Source organism: Chiloscyllium punctatum, chromosome 8 (assembly GCF_047496795.1).
Source record: "Chiloscyllium punctatum isolate Juve2018m chromosome 8, sChiPun1.3, whole genome shotgun sequence".
NCBI lineage: Eukaryota > Metazoa > Chordata > Chondrichthyes > Orectolobiformes > Hemiscylliidae > Chiloscyllium > Chiloscyllium punctatum.
In genome coordinates, this window is record NC_092746.1 from 51,499,201 (window position 1) to 51,518,878 (window position 19,678).

Below are 19,678 nucleotides of genomic sequence, written 5' to 3' on the forward strand. Positions count from 1 at the left end.
TGGGGACAGTTTGCTCATCTCGCAATGCTTGGCAGATCAAGATGAAACCTGTTTGTTCTCTTGGAAGAATGACTGAAAAAAGACTTCTCAATATTGTATCTGCCAAGACTGCAGAGACAACCATTAATAAATTGGGACTTGATCACACATGCAAAAACACCAGATGAACTAGCTTTAATACTGTCTATCCTTTATTCATTTTGCCTTCAAGAGTAACCACCATTGGCCAGAAGGTGCTTTTTTTTTAAGTGAATCTCTCCAAAAGGTAGATTCTGCCCCTCCTCTACATGCACATGTATGCGTGTGTGCACATCTGTGTTTCGGGTACTTTGGGGGTTGGGTGAATATTTTTACGAATTTGTGTCAATTAATTCTACATAATAACTAATTCTGTGACTGTTAAAGCGATTTGATTGTTAGATCTTTTCATTTTAAGCCTAATATAGAGAGAATGTACGATTGGCCATATTGGGACTTGGGTGTTATATTTTTCAGTTTGTTGTGATACATAGTGGGTCTGGAACACTCTTTCATCTTGATTATAGCAAAGTCTTTACAAATTAAGTGTGTTTTGAGTTTTTTTTGGCCTTGCTATAATTTTTAACAATAAAATTGATATCTCAAGTATTCTGTCAAGTAATGTACTTTGTTTTATATTAATTGGGCTGTATTCACTTTTTAAATGTTTTTAAGATACTAAACATTCTGGAGAAGACTGGCGAGATGAATGGCAACGATCGGTTAAGCGAACAAAATATTATAAACAAGATAAAGAAAGAGTAAAAGAAAAAAGTATACACTCTGACAGAGACAAGAAACGGAAAAGTAGATCAGATTCTAAAGATGACTACAAGAAAGGAGACAGGTCTAGGTAATGCTTTATGTGAAAGATATTTTTCCTTTGCCTGGCGTACTGTCACTGATATATCATGGTAGCGTCTTAATAGTTTGAGAGGGAAGGTTAAGTGTTGGCTGTATTCAGGCAAAAAGAAGTTTACCACATATGTGAAAGTTTGGGCAGTAAACCTGTCAATGATCCAAAATTATTAGTGCTGTATAATTATCCTAGTTACAGTTCTGATTCTTTTGATACAGTCTGAAATTTGGTTTCTTGGGGTAATCAGAAGTGCATCTCAGTCAGAGGTGAAGAACCTCCTAGGGAGTCTAAGGAGTAGAATGATACCTGGTGAAGTAATTGAAATATTGTAGCGACATATATTTTTAAAAAATACTGCTGTACCTAATATTCCAATGATCTGAAAGTAGAATTTTGCAGTTTTCCAGTTGTGCCAGTTTTAAGAAGACTTGAAAATTGTCTTCTGAATTTGTAAAGCTGCACTGAAATGTGAAATATGGCAGAGCAATCTCTCCTATTAGAATCCTCTCAAACCAGACACTTGGAATGAAATGTAAGAGTAGAGACTGGAAAATGACTGATGTAACAACACCCTTGTTTAAGAAGGGAGGGAGGCAGAAGGCAGGAAACTGTAGGCTGTTTAACCTGACCTTGGTTATTGGTAAGATTTTAGAGTCCATTAGGATGAGATTGCAGAGTACTTAGAAGTGCATGATAAAATAGATTTGTGTCATCATGGCTTAATAATCAAAGGAAGGTAATGTTTGTCAAATCCATTACAATTCGTTGATGAGCTAATGAGCAAGTTAGACAAAAGAGGGCCGGTAGATATGATCTATTTGGATTTGTAGAAGACCTTTGACAAACTGCTGCACCAGCAGTTACTAAATAGGATAAAAGCTCATGATGTTAGGGGAAAGTTACTGCATGAATAGAAGATTGGCTGACTGTCAGAAGACAAAGCAGGGATAAAGAGGTCTAGTGGATGTAGAGAAGATGTTTCCACTAGTAGGATAGGCTGCGACCCAAGAACATAGTCTTAGAATGAGAGGGTGCCCTTTAGAACTTAGGTTCATGGAGCTAGCTGCTAGTGTCCTGTTGCTTTTCCAGTTGAACTAGGCAGCCGTTAGTTAGTTACTGGGCGGCACGGTGGCACAGTGGTTAGCACTGTTGCCTCACAGCGCCAGAGACCCTCTGTGTGGAGTTTGCATATTCTCCCCATGTCTGCGTGGGTTTCCTCCAGGTGCTCCGGTTTCCTCCCACACTCCAAAGATGTGCAGGTCAGGTGAATTGGCCATGCTAAATTGCTCGTAGTGTTAGGTAAGGGGTAGATGTAGGGGTTTGGGTGGGTTGCGCTTCGGCGGGCAGTGTGGACTTGTTGGGCCGAAGGGCCTGTTTCCACACTGTAAGTAATCTAATCTAGTAGGTTCTTGTCCACATTTTTGATTGATCATTCTTATTCCCCTTAATTCTCTAAAATGAAACATTTGGTGCCATAATTGTGACTGAAGTTGACAGAGGGATAATTGGACCCATAACGAGTAGGTCAGTTCCTCAAATTTCTTAATGTTTTAATTTAGATTAAAAAGTCTGGGGAAAATTAATTCTGACTTAAGAAACATGATCAGTAGGGCGTTTTGGGGCATCAAGTTAATAGGGAATAAAACTGATCAGCAAATACCTCCTGACACAAAAAGCAGATAGATATTTGTCATACTAATAGGAAAACCTTTAAACTTTTCCTGATCATTCAGTTCAGAGATGTTATTAGATAACAGGTGGAGCTTGATATTTAAGACAAGACAATATGGTCACTGGCTGGTAGTACCTAGAAATGAATTGTAAGATATTCCATCGATATAGAAACTGTGCGTTTAGCTCTACCAGTGGCTACAGTGGCTCAGTGGTTAGCACTGCTACCTCACAGTGCCAGGGACTCTGGTTCGATTCCAGCCTTGGGCAACTGTCTGTGCGAAGTTTGCACATTCTCCCTGTATCTCCTCAGTGCTCCGTTTCCTCCCACAATCTAAAGATATGCAGTTTGTGAATGGGCCATGTTAACTTGCCTGTAGTGTTCAGGGAGATATAGATTAGGTGCATTGATCAGGCGTAAGTATAGGATAATAGGGTTGGGGAATAAGTCTGGGTAGGTTACTCTTTGGAGGTTTGGTGTCCACTCGTTGTTCCACTGTAGGGATTCTGTATTTGTAAGCCTTAACGGTGAGCTGGAATGTTTTGTTTCTTGGGTGTTCCTACTAATTCCAGCTGTATTCAGCTGATAAACATGTTTAACATTTTGGTAGCAGTCAATTAGTTGCTATTCTGTGATATGTTTGGGATGAAATGATTTGGATGAAAATATAGGAGGTATGGTTAGCATGTTTATGGATGATAGCAAAATTGGCAGTATAGTGGACATTGAAGGCAATTATCTAGGCCAGTGGGCTAAGGAATGGAGGTGGAGTTTAATGCGGATAAATGTGAGGTGTTGCAGTTTGGTAAGACAAACTAGGGCAGGACTTAGACAGTTAATGGTAGAACCCTAAAGAGTGTTGTTGAATTGAGAGACCTAGGGATGCAGGTACATGGTTCCTTGAAAGTGGCATCACAGTTAGAAGGGGTGGTGAAGAAGGCATTTGACAACTTGCCTTCATTGGTCAGAGCATTGAGTACGTGAGTTGGGGTGTCATGTTATGGCTGTACAAGATAGTGATAAAGCCACATTTGGAGTTGTGCTTACAGTTCTGGTTGCCCGGCAATAGGAAGAGTGTTATTAAACTGGAAAGTATGGAAAAAAAAAATTTACAAGTATAACTTGTTCCCAAGTTACAAGGAACTGTTGGATAAGTTAGGACATTTTTCCCTGGAGTGTAGGAGGTAGAGGTGTGACCCTGCAGAGGTTTGTAAAATCTCTGGCAAGGGATATGAGATCAAATGCAGGCAAATGGGACTAGTTCAGTTTAGGGAACATGTTCAGCATGGACAAGTTGAACTGAAGAGTCTGTTTCCCATGCTCTATGACTCTGACTTTAAAACTGAAATGAAGAAGAATTTCTTCAGCCTGAGGGTGATTAGTCTGTGAAACCCATTGCCACAAGGCTGTGGAGGCCAAGTTATTGAGTGAACTTAAGACAGCAGGAAAGAGTTCTTGATTGGTAAGGGGGTCAAAAGTTACTGGCAGAAGGCAGCTGAGTGGAGTTGAGAAACTTATTAACTATGATCAAATGGTGTAGTAGACTTGATGTTCCAAATAGCCTAATTCTGCTTATGTGTTATTGGACTTGATAGGACAGATACCTGGAGGTGTTTTCCTCTTGTGGTGGAGACTAGACCTATAGGATGTCGTTTAACTATAAGAGTTATACCTTTGAAGATGGAGTTGAGGAATTATTCTTTTCTGAGGGTGATTATAGGTGAAATTTTCAAAACAGAAGCTGAGGCATTGTATTTTATTCAAAGCAGAATTAGGATTTTGATAGGCAAGGGAGTTGAGGCTTTATGGAATACAGACAGGCAGGTCTGTTCCTGATCTTGTTCCTCTGTCCTAAAGCAGATGTTTCCATGAATCTGAATGGTTGCTGGTTTAATAGGTGACAAAAATGTAAAGAAGACAGCAAAGTACTTTGTATTCTCTTGGTGCAAGCCTTATTGTTATCTTTCCATTGCAACAAAAGTCAAAATTCTAATGAAAATAGCTATCTTGATTGCTTGCAAGTAATATCCATGTGTTCTTTATATCCTGACCAAATTAACATTCCTGTATCATTCTGAAGACATAAAAATGGTAGTGTTGTTATTTTCCGTAGGAGTAGTAAAGATGATCTTCACAAAGGATCTAGCGTCAGCCAACGGGTATCAGAAAAGGTATGAGAAATTTCTAATTGTTTGAACAGTAGACTGATAATAGTTTCCACAGAATTAGCTACTGTGTCTTAGGTAAAATTACACTTATGAAGCATTTAATACTTATCTTAATATTCTGGAACTGATTCTGTATTCACCTTAGTGGCCGCATTTAGAGTCTCACTGAATTTTATCTTTGCATTTACCTTTAAGTTATAACACTGCTAGTAGTTTGGTGATATGTTTTTGTTAGAAAAATGCTTTTCAGTAAATTGTTGAGGTTTAGCTGCCCTCATATAGGCAGAAAACCTGCTCTTAAAATGTTTGAGATGTTAGATATATTCAAGTAGGTGCCTTGGTTACCTCTTAATCTGATCATGCTATCTTGTATTCCATTTCCAGTGTTAGGTGTGCAGCACGGTGGTTAGCACTGCTGCTTCACAGTGCCAGGGACCCAGGTTCAGTTCCAACTTTGGAAGACTGTGAAGTTTGCACATTTGCCCTGTGTCTGCATAGGTTTCCACTGGGTGCTGTGGTTCCTCTAAGCACCCCAAATTTCAGTTTCCCCTTGAACAAGCTCACAATTGTCATTCCTGCTTCTTTTGAAATTCTGAAACAGTTATCCTCAAGAAATAATCCCCCCCCCTCCAAATTTTCTATCCTTCACTCATGACCTTCATGCCAAGAGTGCTAAATGGGGCTAATCTCACCATCTGTCTTGCTGTTCCACTCACCACTCCTCTACACCTGCGAACCATAATCCAGTGGTTCATTTTTATCTTACTCTTCACTGTAAAATTGTATTTGATGTTGACTTGCAACATCTAATGTTTGTTTTATAAATGTTTGTACTGTGTTTCTATCACTTCACTATCCCATTATTAAGTTTTGTTATCTAACTGCCCTAATACTTTTATTAATGTAATAATTAGCATAATCATTTTTCTTTCTTCTGACTCAAACTATCCGATTTGTGTTTGTTGTTTGATTTGTTTGTCATTCAGTAAACAATTCAGAATCTGAAATTGACTTGGTCACACCACAAGTGTGTAAGTATAATTGTGGTATAAAATAATGGTATAATATGGTACAATTGCTATGGTCGCATCCAGTTGAACCTGAATGTATGTGATCAGCAACTCATTTGATGGTGAGAAATTAGTAATTGGTAAAACTGTACCAAACCATTTGTTTTCTAAATATTAATATGTTCACTCAGTGGGGAAAAGCACTATATGATGGATGAATTGAACCTGTTCATTTAAGGTCACTCCCAGAAGAACACACATCAGTGTGTTCCATTGTTTCTTTAATGATACTGAGAGTTCTGTTTCAGAAATGGTTAGCAGTTACAAGAATATTGAGAGAAAATATTTCTTTTTGTATTTTAGCATGGACTGTCCAAACAAGATATCATAAAGAAGGAGATTTTGGCATATTTGGTGAGTGCAAAATGGTTCTTTTCATGTTCTCTTAAAACTTTTTAAGAATTTGCCCCTAAGGGAGAACTTTTTCATGCAGAGGGTGATGCATGTATGGAATGAGCTGCCAGAGGACGTGGTGGAGACTGATACAATTACAACATTTAAAATGCATCTGGATGGGTGTGTGAATACGAAGGATTTAGAGAGATGTGGGCCAAATGCAGGCAAATGGGACTAGATTAATTTAGATATCTGGTCAGCATAGACTGAAGGATCTGTTTCCATGCTGTACAACTCTGACTCTAATTACAATTGCATAGCCAAAAAATCCAGTGGGAAGGTGATCTATCTCTTGAGAAGCTAGGCTGTCAATTGAGTGGGGTGCTCAGATCTGGAGGTTTACTTTTCAAAAGTCAAGACTGCCACCTGCCCTCTACAGCTGCACCCATCTTGTCTTCCAGGATCAGCCAACATGGCCTCCTGCTTCCAGGTAGCGCCATGACTGGAGAGGACCAGTGGTGAGGTGGCATTGGGTGCTTGTCCATTAAAGGATAGTATTGCAAAATGGTTTGAAACTTTGTGATGCAGTTTATGTTGAGATCGTTATGAGCTAAATATATAAATTTTCATGTTCTTTTGTGTAATAAACTTATGTTCTGTTGATAAAGAATATTTGCAGCTTTTAGTGAATATATTGACTAGCAAGCACATTCAATACTTTAAAAGTAAGTTGACTCTGAGTTGTCAAGCCCAGTTTCATTATGGAATCTGACCTGTCCAGTTTAACTATCAGATGGAATTGTAACATCTCTCAAAAAAGTTCCAAGTCTGCATGCGTTGGTTTTCGGGGAACAGCGGTGAGGGCTGTGCCAGTGGGAACAACCAGAGTCCGAGTGCAGTTGTTTTAATGGCCAAGGGCATGGAGTGAAGGTTGCTTTGGAAATGTCCTTGTGAAAGGGGGTGAGAAAGGGCTAGGCGTGGTCTTTACATGCAAGTAAGAGGGAGAAGGATTTTCTACTAGGTTGAATGTGCTTCATGGCAGTGAGTATCCATGATTGACAGTGGAGGTAGGCAATATTCTTTATCAACAGAACATAAGTTTATTACACAAAAGAACATGAAAATTTATATATTTAGCTCATAACGATCTCAACATAAACTGCATCACAAAGTTTCAAACCATTTTGCAATACTATCCTTTAATGGACAAGCACCCAATGCCACCTCACCACTGGTCCTCTCCAGTCATGGCGCTACCTCTCTCTGAATAACCTTCCCTATCCTTCGGCATTAATGAGAGAGAGAGATTAGAGGATAGAAAGGCACTGAACTCAGAAGGGAGCATAAACAAAAACAAAAGTTGCTGAGAATATTCAGCATCTGGAGAGAGAAAGCAGGGTTAATATTTTGGATCCAGTGACCCTCTTCAACACCCTTCAGAAAAATGAGATTGGGCAGTCACTTGGTAGAGACTTAAGGACAGTGAAGTACTGAAGATGTTTCTGAGAAACCTGCTGTAGTGTGTGGTGGGAAAAAATAACGCTGTTAGATAAAAATGGTCATTGATAGTCTTGACTGGTAAATAATCCATCCTGTATTTTCTTACAGGCCAGTTTTAAAGTTATTAATGATACTGATGCTGGATATGTCAAGGAGATAATGTACAAACTTAGCAATCGATTGTTGCAGTTTGGTCAAAAGGCCATGAAGATCACGGTAAATATTTTGAGAAAAATTGTAATTTTATGTGATTATTTATCTTTCCCAATCTCACTATAAGTGTACCTTTCCTAAAAGGCAATAACTTATGCTAAGGTTCAGTTGCGCAGACTGTAGTATCAAGTAAAATGTCACTTCTTCATGCTTGACCCTAGCCAATAGATGTTGATGAGCTAATTGGTTGAGATAAGCAAAGCCTAGTTACATAGAATATTTACAGGTTCAGTGGGAGTCACTGAGCAGAGAGCAGAAGTAAGTGGACCACAGCTCTATCCCTTAACTTCTCTTTAGCAATGTTTGGTTTCACCCCTTTGAAATTAGAAACACTGAATTAAAATGCAATGTCCAAACAGCACATTCACTTTAATTAGCTAAATTAACACTGATCCTAGGTAATTCATGATTTGTTTTGATCCTTGTCACTCATGAAAAAGCTGTATACTGTAGTGTGTATACAATGAGCATTTTCATTGTTTTAACATTCACCCATCCAACCACACAAACACAATTTTAAATTAGGTCCCAACCATGCTATTAAGCAAGTTTCTAGTATAGATGCTGCACTGAACTAGTTTGATGTGCCTTTTCTTTTTAAAAAAAAAATCATTGTTTATTAAGCTTGTACCTTTGTTTTAAAAAAAATCATGTTTGCTGCAGGCCATTGTGATGAGCCAGGAAACAGATTCATGTAACAGAGTTACTGTTAGGCTGACTGCGTAAAAAAACCTGGAAGGGCCCCTGGATTAATTTTTACAGCATTCTGCTGCAAATGTCACATGGTGGGTATGCATCAAGTTCATGGTACATTTGATCTTAAAATAAGTATTCCTTCTTGTTCAGGGTTCTGCTGAGAAGTTAATCAAAGAAACAAAATCCTGTATACCAGATGGAAGTTTTGGACGTGACTCTCATAAGACAACAAATTTAGGGAGTTATTCAGGTAATTGGGTTTCAAATGGATGGTCATCTTTCTTTTGTCTTGATGGTGCCTATTGGTTTATGGAATGATTTATGGATTTTACAGAGTGTTTTAAATCCTGGTAGCACCTATTATTGCCTTTAAGGTCCTTAGAACATCAATGTCATAGAATCTCATCATCACTCAACCTAGATGGCCTTGTCATCGAACATGTATTACTGGATTAGTGGTGCTGGAAGAGCACAGCAGTTCAGGCAGCATCCAACGAGCAGCTGTAATTAAATTTGTTAAACAGTTTGGCAAGTCAAATCAAGGTAGGAGTTTCATGGTGAATGGTAGGGCCTTAAGTACAGTGGAACAGAGGGATCTTGAAATTCACATTCACAGTTCTGTGAAAGTGGAGTCACAGGTAGACAGGGCTGTGAAGAAGGCTTTTGGCGCACTGACCTTCATCAGTCAGGGCATTGAGTGTAGAAATTGGGAAGTTATGTTACAGGACATTGGTGAGTTCACACTTGGACTATTGTGTTCATTTTTGGTAGCCTTACTATAGGAAGGATGTTATTAAACTGGAAAGAGGGCAGAAGAAATTTACAGATACGTTGCCTGGACTCAGCAGTCTGAATTATAGAAAAAGGTTGGACAAATTAGGATTTTTTTCTTTAGTGTAGGAGACCAAGGGGGAATCTTATGATGGTGTATAAGATCACGAGAGGCATGGATAGGGTGAATGCAGTGGGTTAGAGAATTGAGGACTAGAGGGCATCAGTTTAAGGATTAGAGGGAAAGAATAAAAGGGAAACTAGGAGGGGGGGGGTGGCGGCAATGTTTTTACATAGAAGGTGGTATGCATATGGAATGAGCTGTCAGTGGAAGTGGTTGAAGTTGGTGCATTAACAATATTTAAAAGGCATTTGGACAAATACATGGATATGGAAGGATGCTGGGCAAAAGTGAGGACCGCAGATGCTGGAAACCAGAGTTTAGATCAGAATGGTGCTGGAAAAGCACAACAAGTCAGGCAGCATCTGAGGAGCAGGAAAATCGACGTTTTGGCCAAAAGCCCTTCATCAGGAATGAAGGGCTTTTGGCTGAAACGTCAATTTTCCTCCTGCTCGGATGCTGCCTGACCTGCTGTGCTTTTCCAGCACCACTCTGATCTTAGAAGGATGCTGGCCAAGTGCAGGGAAATGGGTGAGCATGGATGGGCATTTTGGTCAGGATGGACCAGTTTGGGCCAAAGGGCCTGACACCGTGCTGTAGGACTCTGACTCCTTAATATTGCTTTGCAAATGTTCTGGAATAGTTAGCCTAGGGGGGATGGTCAGTTCTCCTAAATCACTGTAGACTCATTTTTCCTCCAGTCTGTACACTCTCGTCTCAAATTAATATGGTGTCTATGAACAAAGATAATTTTGAAAAGTTTGTTGTATTTGCCATAAAACATTTGTCATTTGTTTAGCATCATCAGATAAAAATGTTTTCTCTTTGGGCTGAAATTGCCAGGATCCAACTTTGTGACGTACTTTATCACAGAAGCCAAACCGTTGGAGGCAAAATAGTCTGAACAGCAATGCCTCCTCAGTATAACAACCCACTCTGGAAAAATGCACTGTTACTCCAACCCCACTACTCCCAGGGTCATCATAAAAGTTAAAGATTTAATCAAATTACTCAAGTCTCCAATACACTATGTGATGAACTCACGTTTAATAGAAAACACTGACCAGATGTTTTGCACTTAGTAGAAACTACTAAATAAATCAGCTCTATCTGCAGGCAAGCAAAGTATATATTATCAACTTCTAACTCTGTAACTTAAATTCTAAACCTTTAAAACCCCTAATTATACTTGGGAGACAGGAAAAAATAATGAATTGTGTGGAGGGAAAAAAAATTAGGGGAACACTGTTTGATAACACCAGTACACAGGATGTATTCTTTCGCTTCTTCTGAAAACTTCTGATCTCTGATCATCATCTTTCTAAGTCCTTTCAGTTCTTTATTGCTTTACTAGCAAAGTCAAGGTTAATGGGAATCAGAGTAAAAATGAATCATATCTGGCTCAAAGGAAGATGGTTATGTTTTGGGATGTCAGTCACCTCAACTCCAGGACATCACTGCAGGACTATCTCAGGATAGTGTCCTAGGTCCCATCATCTATTGCAGCTTCATCAAAGACCTTCTCTCCGTTATAAGATCAAGTGGGAATTTTAACTGATTGTACGATATTCAGTGCTATTTCCAACTCATCCAACATTGTAACTGTCCACATACTGATGCAGCAAGACCTGGATAATATTCAAGTTTGGCCTGACAAGTAGGAAGCAATGCCTGATTCCTGAAGAACGGCTTATGCCCAAAACGTTGATTCTCCTGCTCCTTGGATGCTGCCTGACCTGCTGTGCCTTTCCAGCAACACATTTTTCATCCCTGCACAAATACCAGGCAATAAGAGAGAATCTAACAATTTCTGCTTGATATTCAATGGTAGTATCATCACTTAGTCCCCCACTGTCTACATACTGGAGTTTCCATTGACCAAAAACTGAACTTGACTTCCATGTAAGACCTAAGCAGGTCAGAGGCTAGGAGTCCTGCAGCGAGTAACATAATGACTCTTCAAAGCCTGTCCACCATCTATCTAAAAGGCACAGACATGAATATGATGTGTGCACCTCACTTGCCTGAATGAATGCAGCTCCAACAATGCTTAAACTTGATAGCATCCAAGATATGCAATCTGCTTGATTGTGCCCACATGCATCAACATCCACTCTCTCCCTGGCACTCAATAACTGCAATATGTACCATCTACAAGATACACTGCAGAAATTCACCAAGGCTTCTCAGATAGCACTGTTCAAAACTGTGATCTCACCATTAAAAAGCCAAGGGGAGCAAATACATGGAACCCCACCACCTGTAAGTTCCCTTCCAATTCACTCACCATCTTGTCTTGGAAATACATTGCCTTTCCTCAGTGTCACTGATCAAAGCCCTGTAACTTCCTTCCAAACAGAATTATGGGTATGGTTACATCAAACAGACTGCAGTGGTTCAAGAAAGTAGCTTATCACCACCTACTTGAGGACAGTTATAGATAGGCATTAAATACTGGCCCAGCTGGTAACATCTACATTTCATGAATAAATACAAAAATAAAGACATAACAGTTGACACACTACTTTTCCAGTCTCCCATTTACTGGTTAGAGGCCGCAGTAGATGTTGAGTTAGAATTGCTAAACATCTTTCAATTCTTTGTTACTTCTCTGCAAGAAGAGAGAAATACTTTATTTTAGAGTCTGAAGGCATTGTATTATTCACACAGGCTGTCCACTTGCCCAAGAGCCTGTTAGAACATTTCTGACCCTCTCAACTGGTCCTGATTGTTTTCTCAATTAACAGTCTGACTCTAAGAAAGACTGTCCTGAATTTACGCCCCCTAGTCTGGAAAAGTCCAACAATCCTCCCCATGCTTGAACAAAGAGTAACTTGTCTCAAAACTGCAGCATGGCCGTCCACAGTTTTCTTGCTTTAAAGCTATATAATTTTTCCATTTTGGTCCACAATGCAAAAATAAAGAAAAACTTTAAGAAATGATCTTTACATTAGAAAGGAAGCTTTTTTTAGTTCAGGGTGGGTACATGTGCCCCATAACAAGGAAAGTGTTTACGATCAATGATTTTGCACAGAAATATTGAAATTCAGCCTGCTTTAACAGAAGATAATTGAAGCAGAGACTGGTACATTTTTATGGAAAAAAATGGATGAATATTTATAACATCAGAATATACAAAAGAAATGATAGAACAGGGTCAGTGGGATTAAATTTTGGATCACTGCAGCAGAAGACAGCATGATGAATAGTCTCTTGTGCTGTAAACTTGATTGTTCTGTAATATTAATGTGACTTTTGTTCTAACGTATGCTCATAATAGATGGTGATCAAGGTATAACTCACTCAGGTATTTGTGCTAAGATATCATCACCTCACGATAGACAAGTTATCCTATATTCCACAAATACTTCAGAGTTGCTTATTCAGCTGTTCCAAAAGAACTTTGACAGAGACATAACACAGTCAGTTTCCTGGTTATATCACATTCACAGAAAACATGATAAATTTTATTCAGCTTTTATCATAGACATAGGTAGGAAAGTATATTGTGAAAAAGGATTTGAGGATGCAGATGGACAATGAGTGGGGAAAATATTGGCAAGTGGAGTATAATGTGGGAAAATGTGAAACAGTTCACTTTTTGGCAGAAAGAAAGTATGGAGATCAACTGCAGAATTCTGAGATACAGGAGGATTTAGGTGCTCCAGTGTAAGAGTCACAAAACGCCAATACGCAGATCCCAATAAGTAATTAAACTAGTGGAATGCTATCCTTTATTCGAGAGGAATTTAACATAAAAGTTAAAAATCTCACAACACCAGGTTATTTGGAAGCACTAGCTTTTGGAGCGTTGCTCCTTAATTCGGTGGTTGTGGAGTATAAGATCATAAGACATAGAACTTACAGCAAAAGATTTCAGTGTCATCCTGGTTTGTTAAGTCATTCATCTTTTAGAATGCAGGTTTTGGTTCATTTAATCTGTAAACCCCAGAACTACTTAAGTCACCTTCTTGAGATAACTTCAGCTTTTATAACGAAACATGATATCTCAGCTCAGACAATGCATTAAATGTGTGAGGTCAGAGTCTGTCTGTATCCCAATCTTGATTCAAGGGAGGTAGCGGGTGATGGTGAACTGTCCTACATGTCCATCTTCCTTCCCACCCATCTGCTCCACCTTGTTTTCGACCATCACAATCACCCCACCACCTTTTAACCTGCCTATCTCATTCCCAACCACCTTCTTCCAGTCCCATCCCCCCTCCCATTTAGCCCCCTTGAGCCACCCCTTCATTCATGGTGAAAAGCTTATACTCAAAACATTGACTCTCCTGCTCCTTGGATGTTGCGTGACCGGCTGTGCTTTTCCAGCACTAATCTTTTCTTTGACAGACCTCACATAAAATAACATTATCATGGTTGTTAGATACCAGCCATTATTGCTGCAGAACAATGTTCGGTCAATAATCGTTGACTAAATCATAAGATCATCTGTTATGATTATTTTGTTCATAATTCAGCAGTGTTCAGCTGCATTCAAAATTCCTCCGAAAGAAACAGTTCATGACTGCCTACAGAGGAAATGGAAAATACCCATGTCTATTCAGACGGTACCCATTGTACCGTCTTAATTCCAGATAATCGCCATCTTTATCAAGTAAATTAATATCTTTCCCTGACTTAAGCCATTTGGTTTTGACTTTCACTAATCCTCAACCATTAACATTATTTAGATTATCACTTAGTAGAAGCTCAGTTGGACCAGCTAATTTGTTACCATGCCTGAAAGATTAGCAAATCAGTTGGTCTCTCTGGTGAGTAGCTCACCAGATCCTTTAAAGTTAATTCCCCTTCTGCAAGACTCTCATCATCAATTTGATGGAATTCTCACCATAATATTCCTCCTAATTTTTCTTGCCCTGTGAAGTCTGTGCACCTCAACAATTTCCAGAAATGAAACCCTTGCCTTGTATGCTGATTATTCCCAGAGCTTCCCAGTGGCTCCACAACTTCAAGGGAATGTCGCTCACCACTTATCTGGATGAGAGTAACCAGATAAAAGTTGCTGTCCAAGGCAAATTTTGCTCAGTTGATACTTATGCTACTGCACCCTGCTTCCAGCAGCTGCAACATTAGTGTGCATCCTGTGGAGGCAGTAGGTATGATTTTTAAAATGCATTGCATGAATAATTGACTCTAAACAGTACTTCTTTACCCCCTTTTTTTATATAATACAAGAACCAGAGCAGAAATATGGGAACATAATCGTCTCCAAATCCCTTCAAAAGTGACTTGTTTCTTTTGATGATCCTAGGTCAGCATCTTCAACCACTCCAGGTTCTAGCATTATAGGACCATAATTATCAAAGGACATAGCTGTTCTAGGAGCTCATTACCACCTCAGGGCAAATAGGAATGGGCATAAACTACCAGCCTGTCTACATCTGAAGAACATGAAAAAAGCAGGTTTTATCCCAGATTTCATTCTTGCTAAAGGTCTCACCAACTGCCATTCCAATGAAGGGGCTTAGTTGGTCAAATTGTGGACTCCCTTGTTTGGTAATAAGTGACTGTGGAGGTTTTCATTTTTAAATAGGATCAGGACCAATTTTGCTTATTGTTGCAAACTGCTGCCTCCTGAGTGTGGGCAGAAAATGTTTTATACTTCCCTACAATCCACTTGCTTTTTGTTCTTGTACAGATGAAAATATAATAAAATACAAATAAATGTCTATCCATGAAACTCTATGCAGATGTAAATTCTTTTGCAAATTGTTTCTATTGCTTTTGAGTGAACACATTTTATATTTTGCATTTGACAGATAATTTGAATGCCAAGAGATTCGACATAGAACTAATTTTATGTTTTTGTATATTTTAAACAATTTAGGCTATTCTAGCAGGGATAAAAGTATGATGGAATCTGCTGAATATTCATCATCTGGTTCTCTAACCAGAAGCTCCTCATACCATTCTGCAGCATGTAACACTGGTGCATCGATACACAACAACCTCCTGAGCCCATCACTGCTAAATTCTATTCGCGGGATGGATGAGTGTACAATTACTAATACACTCACTAGGCTGGCAGCCAACAATCCTGCATTTGAAGGTGAGCAAATTTTTAACTGTTGAAAAAGAATCAATCATATTATTTTGTGGTACCAAATTAAGTGGCCACTTTTTTTTTAAAACATAGAAAATGCAGCACAATATAAATATTCCCTAATCATCAGTGAGATGAAACACTAGCTAATCTGGAATTAGTTGAGTGATGAAAATTAGTCCGTACTCTAGGATAACTGCTTGCATTGGTTCTGAATTATATCTGCCAAGATATTCCAGTACAGAGGAACCTAGATTATCTGAATGAGATAGGCTTGCACTATTTTGTTCAGACAATTGATTATTCGGATCATCAATTTTCCCTTAAACAAGGGAAGTCATTTGTTTAAATCTATAATTTTAATGTACTGAGCGCAAGAGGACATAGATTTTATATGATAAATAAAATAATGATAACACAAGAAAACTTTTTAAAAATGCAGCAATATGTAGCATTTGGCAAGGATTAGTGAAGACTGCATTAAACAAGGTCCCGAATAGCGTCTGCGATCGCAACAACATTTATCAGTTTCCGGGAACTCAACCTCGCTATAGATAGACAGAAGCACTGCCTAGCGCATGCGTTTATGTTCTTGGCCTTTTTTTAATGAACCGCCCGGTAAAGTGTTAGGGATGCCTGTACAGTACTTTAAAACACTTACTTTTGCAAAGGGCTGTGTAACCCTTACCCAAACAATATCCAGTCGCTGATGCTTGAGCTGCTTGTGTCTGTTTTTACCAGCGTTTCCATGTGTTCTTCAGTACAGGTAAATTGAATACACTTACCTCTTTGATGTGATTTTTTTTGCGGGACCTTGAAATTATCTTTGGATAATCAAAATTCGGATAATCGAGTTCCTCTGTAGTCAGATTGTTGGAGCAGCACAGACTATAGTTAAATATTGGGATCTTGTAGAATCCCATGCAGAAAGCTCTGTTGGAATTGTCTGGGAAATTGAGTTTTCTGATTGAAAATTGCCTGCATTTGGAGCCTTCCAAAAAAGTTCAGTTGAAGCTGGAAAATTCAGATAATTCTGATAGTTTAAAAAATACCCAGGCAAAATTGGAGAACTAAAATTCAGTTCTAGCTCTTAATATTGAGGATTAAATTAGCTCCCAACCTTACCCCCCCCCCCCCCCCCAAAAATAAACAAATATGTGAGGAATTACACTGCCCATCAATTTAAGATTCAGTTGAGCTTGCACTTTGATATGTTTGCATATACTGGTAGTAATATAGAAATTACAAAAACGTAGAGATTGCTGGAAAAGCTCAGCAGTTCTGGCAGCATGTGTGAAGAGAAATCGGCGTTAATGTTTCGGGTCTGGTGACCTTTGCTCTGAAATGGACCGAAAAAAGTTAACTTTGATTTCTCTTCACAGGTGTTGTTGGACCTGTGGAGCTTTTCCAGCAATTTCTGTTTTTGTTTGATCTACAGTACTTCAGTTCTTTCAGGTTTTATTAATACATTGGGCCCTTTTTTTTGCAGTTCTTTTAATCAACCTGTTTTGACATTCTGTGCTATGACACACTTCTAAGGCAGGTGGAACTTGAGCCCCAATCTTCTGGCTTTAATCTTTGAAAATAGAACATGTTCTCCCGTTTCAACCCAACACAATAGCCATTTATGGTTCATTCTCTGTTGCAACACCTCTACCAAGCTCCGTTCACTTTTGAACTAATCGACATTCTTCTCTCATGCAGTGTAAATGTCTTATCCTGAATAGGTATTCTGGGGAATTGTGGGATTCCTAAAATGAAAAGCTTTGGCAAAATGTGTTTCTTCAGCCATACTCAGTAATAATCAATACTTCTCGTTTATTTCCAGGTATAAGGATTTCAACCTTGGTTACTGTGTTGATGGAGGCTGGTGTGCTTAGTAAAAGACCAAAGTAAAATGTTCCACAATTCAGTGCCCTATCCAGCTGGTCACCTAAAAGAAAATACTTGGACACCTTGGGTAACAGCGATGAATCAACAAAAACATCCTTTTTAAACCTTTTTTATAAGATTGAATTAGAAAAAAAGGCTGGTTTTGTGCATTCCAATAAGTTAAAACATTAGTTAAGTATATCTACAGAAAAACATTAACTTTTGTGAGTACTGTTGATTTACAGCTTCAACGTAGATTGCTTAATTCTGGTTACACCAAAGTTTCAGCCTTTTAGATTTCAAAGTTAACTGAAATGTTCTGTATTTTGTTTGTTGAAATTGTTAGAATTGCAAAGATCGAACATTTTGATAATTAAAATAGTACTGGCATTGTTCTGAAAGTAATAGTCCCAATAACAATGTTAAAATCTAATCAGCCATCCCAGCAGCTATTTAAAACAAACTCAAACTATTTTATTTGTAGCAGGGATTTGGAGGTTCAGCTAAGAAAAGCAAATGTTTTGAATATAGACTGACCTCTTTCTTCTCTTCGTGCGTGTAATAATTTTTACATTGGCATCAAAATATCTCTGGCACAGGTGCAAGCCATCAGTCATGAACTGATACCTTGCTTTAGGAAATTTTATTTTATTACTTTGAGGATTTCTTATGAATTTTATGAAGTAAATATTTACAGCAATACACTTAATCTGTATCCTCAAATGTGTTAGAAATTCTGCATGATCAATTTGTCATGATCTTTAGTTAAATATAGAGAAGATAGATAATAAAATAATTGTTAATTAATTGCCTAAAATGTATATATTTGAAAAAGGTGGCTTCAAACAATGTAGTCAGTGTTAATTAATGGAGTTGATACTTTAAAGACTCAAGCAGCTCATTGGTGCATAATGGTTTGTGTTGAAAGGTTAGGGTACATACAAATATTTTCCATCCGTCAGCTCATATATTTCCATCATTTTACTGAGTCACTGATCAGTGCACTCACGCAAGTCCCATCATCCTGATTGAAAATCAAAATTGCATTTTTGTATTTTGAAAGTTTTAAAATTCAATTTTATTTGTAACACTATCTGCTTCAAGAAATGGTGTTATGCCTTTTGTCAGTCATAATTTACCAAGAATTTCTTTGTTCATTTGAATTCCCTCTGCCCAAGGCTGGTAATTACAATTAGAGACTTCCATTACAGAGATATATTTTTGTTGTTATGTTGAGAAATGTAATATTTTTCTTCTGTGGTTTAAGTAAAATAAATATGGTATGCCTGTTACTGGAGAGTTCTACTTTCCTGTTGAAGCATTTGACGTGTAAGGGTATCCAGTTTCAGTACTCACTGGTGAAAGTTACATTTAGAGGAGCTAGTGTAAACGAGCTGTGTCTTTGTGATTGCATGCCAGCACACACAGGAATTACAGTCAAAGGGAAAGTGATACACTTGGGGATAGTGGAAGAAGATTTGGTGCAGCAGAAGTGGCATTTGTTCCCAACCAGTTTTTGTTGGCTTTCTGTGATTTCCTTGGTGAGAAATACAGCATCCTCAATATTCTTATGTCATTGGTAATTGCACTTATTTGAATTTAACTTGTTTCATCCATTCCTGATTTTTTTTTACCACTTTGGAGAAAGGCAGTCATGTAATGATGCAGTAACTTTCAAAACTGCAAGTAACATTCTATCGACATGGGTCCACATCTCAGCATGACAGATAGTGACATTTGAATTTATTATAAAAGTAAATCTGGAGTGAAGACTCAGACTAAAGATTATCATCCAAACGGTGTTAAAGATCATAAAAATCCAGCTTGTTCACTAATGTTCTCAAAACGAAAGAAACCTGCCATCCTTTTCTGTTGTGGCCAAATGTAACTCCAGATCTGTAGCAATTGATTAGATTCTGAACTCTATCTGAATGATTAAGTATGGACAATAAATGCTGGGATGGCCAGCAATGGCCATGTCATATGAACAAATACTTGGAAAAATTGCTATTTGGATTTACAAAATGACTAGTCTGAGTCTTGTGTTTTAAGAATTGTTCGTATGCATAAATAAATACGTTAAATTTGACCTAATTACATGTCTTAACATTGCACCAACTATCACTCTTAACCTGGTAGACACTATATCAAACCTTTCTCCATTCATGTACTGTATATAGTTTAAAACATTAACTGACCTGAAGGTTGGAGTCTAATGTTAGTATTTACAAGTTATTATGAAGGATAGCTATATTGGCTTGCATTACAATTGTACCTGGTTTTGTCAGTGAGTTGGTGAACTTAACTCCTTTAGC

The 19,678-nt window shown here is 38.3% G+C and overlaps 1 protein-coding gene across 2 annotated transcripts in view; it reads left to right on the forward strand.

The window, feature by feature from the left end:
- The window catches only part of LOC140480552 (uncharacterized), an 88,276-nt gene extending 68,819 nt beyond the window's left edge, over positions 1-19,457 (forward strand). For both annotated transcript variants that reach the window (XM_072575523.1, XM_072575524.1), the window contains exons 17-23: positions 694-871; positions 4,663-4,720; positions 6,091-6,141; positions 7,732-7,839; positions 8,683-8,782; positions 15,276-15,497; positions 17,320-19,457. In XM_072575523.1, coding sequence (XP_072431624.1) covers positions 694-871; positions 4,663-4,720; positions 6,091-6,141; positions 7,732-7,839; positions 8,683-8,782; positions 15,276-15,497; positions 17,320-17,387 — 785 coding nt within the window. In that variant the 3' untranslated portion in view covers positions 17,388-19,457. The remainder of the gene's footprint in view (positions 1-693; positions 872-4,662; positions 4,721-6,090; positions 6,142-7,731; positions 7,840-8,682; positions 8,783-15,275; positions 15,498-17,319) is intronic.
- Positions 19,458-19,678: the final 221 nt, after the last annotated feature.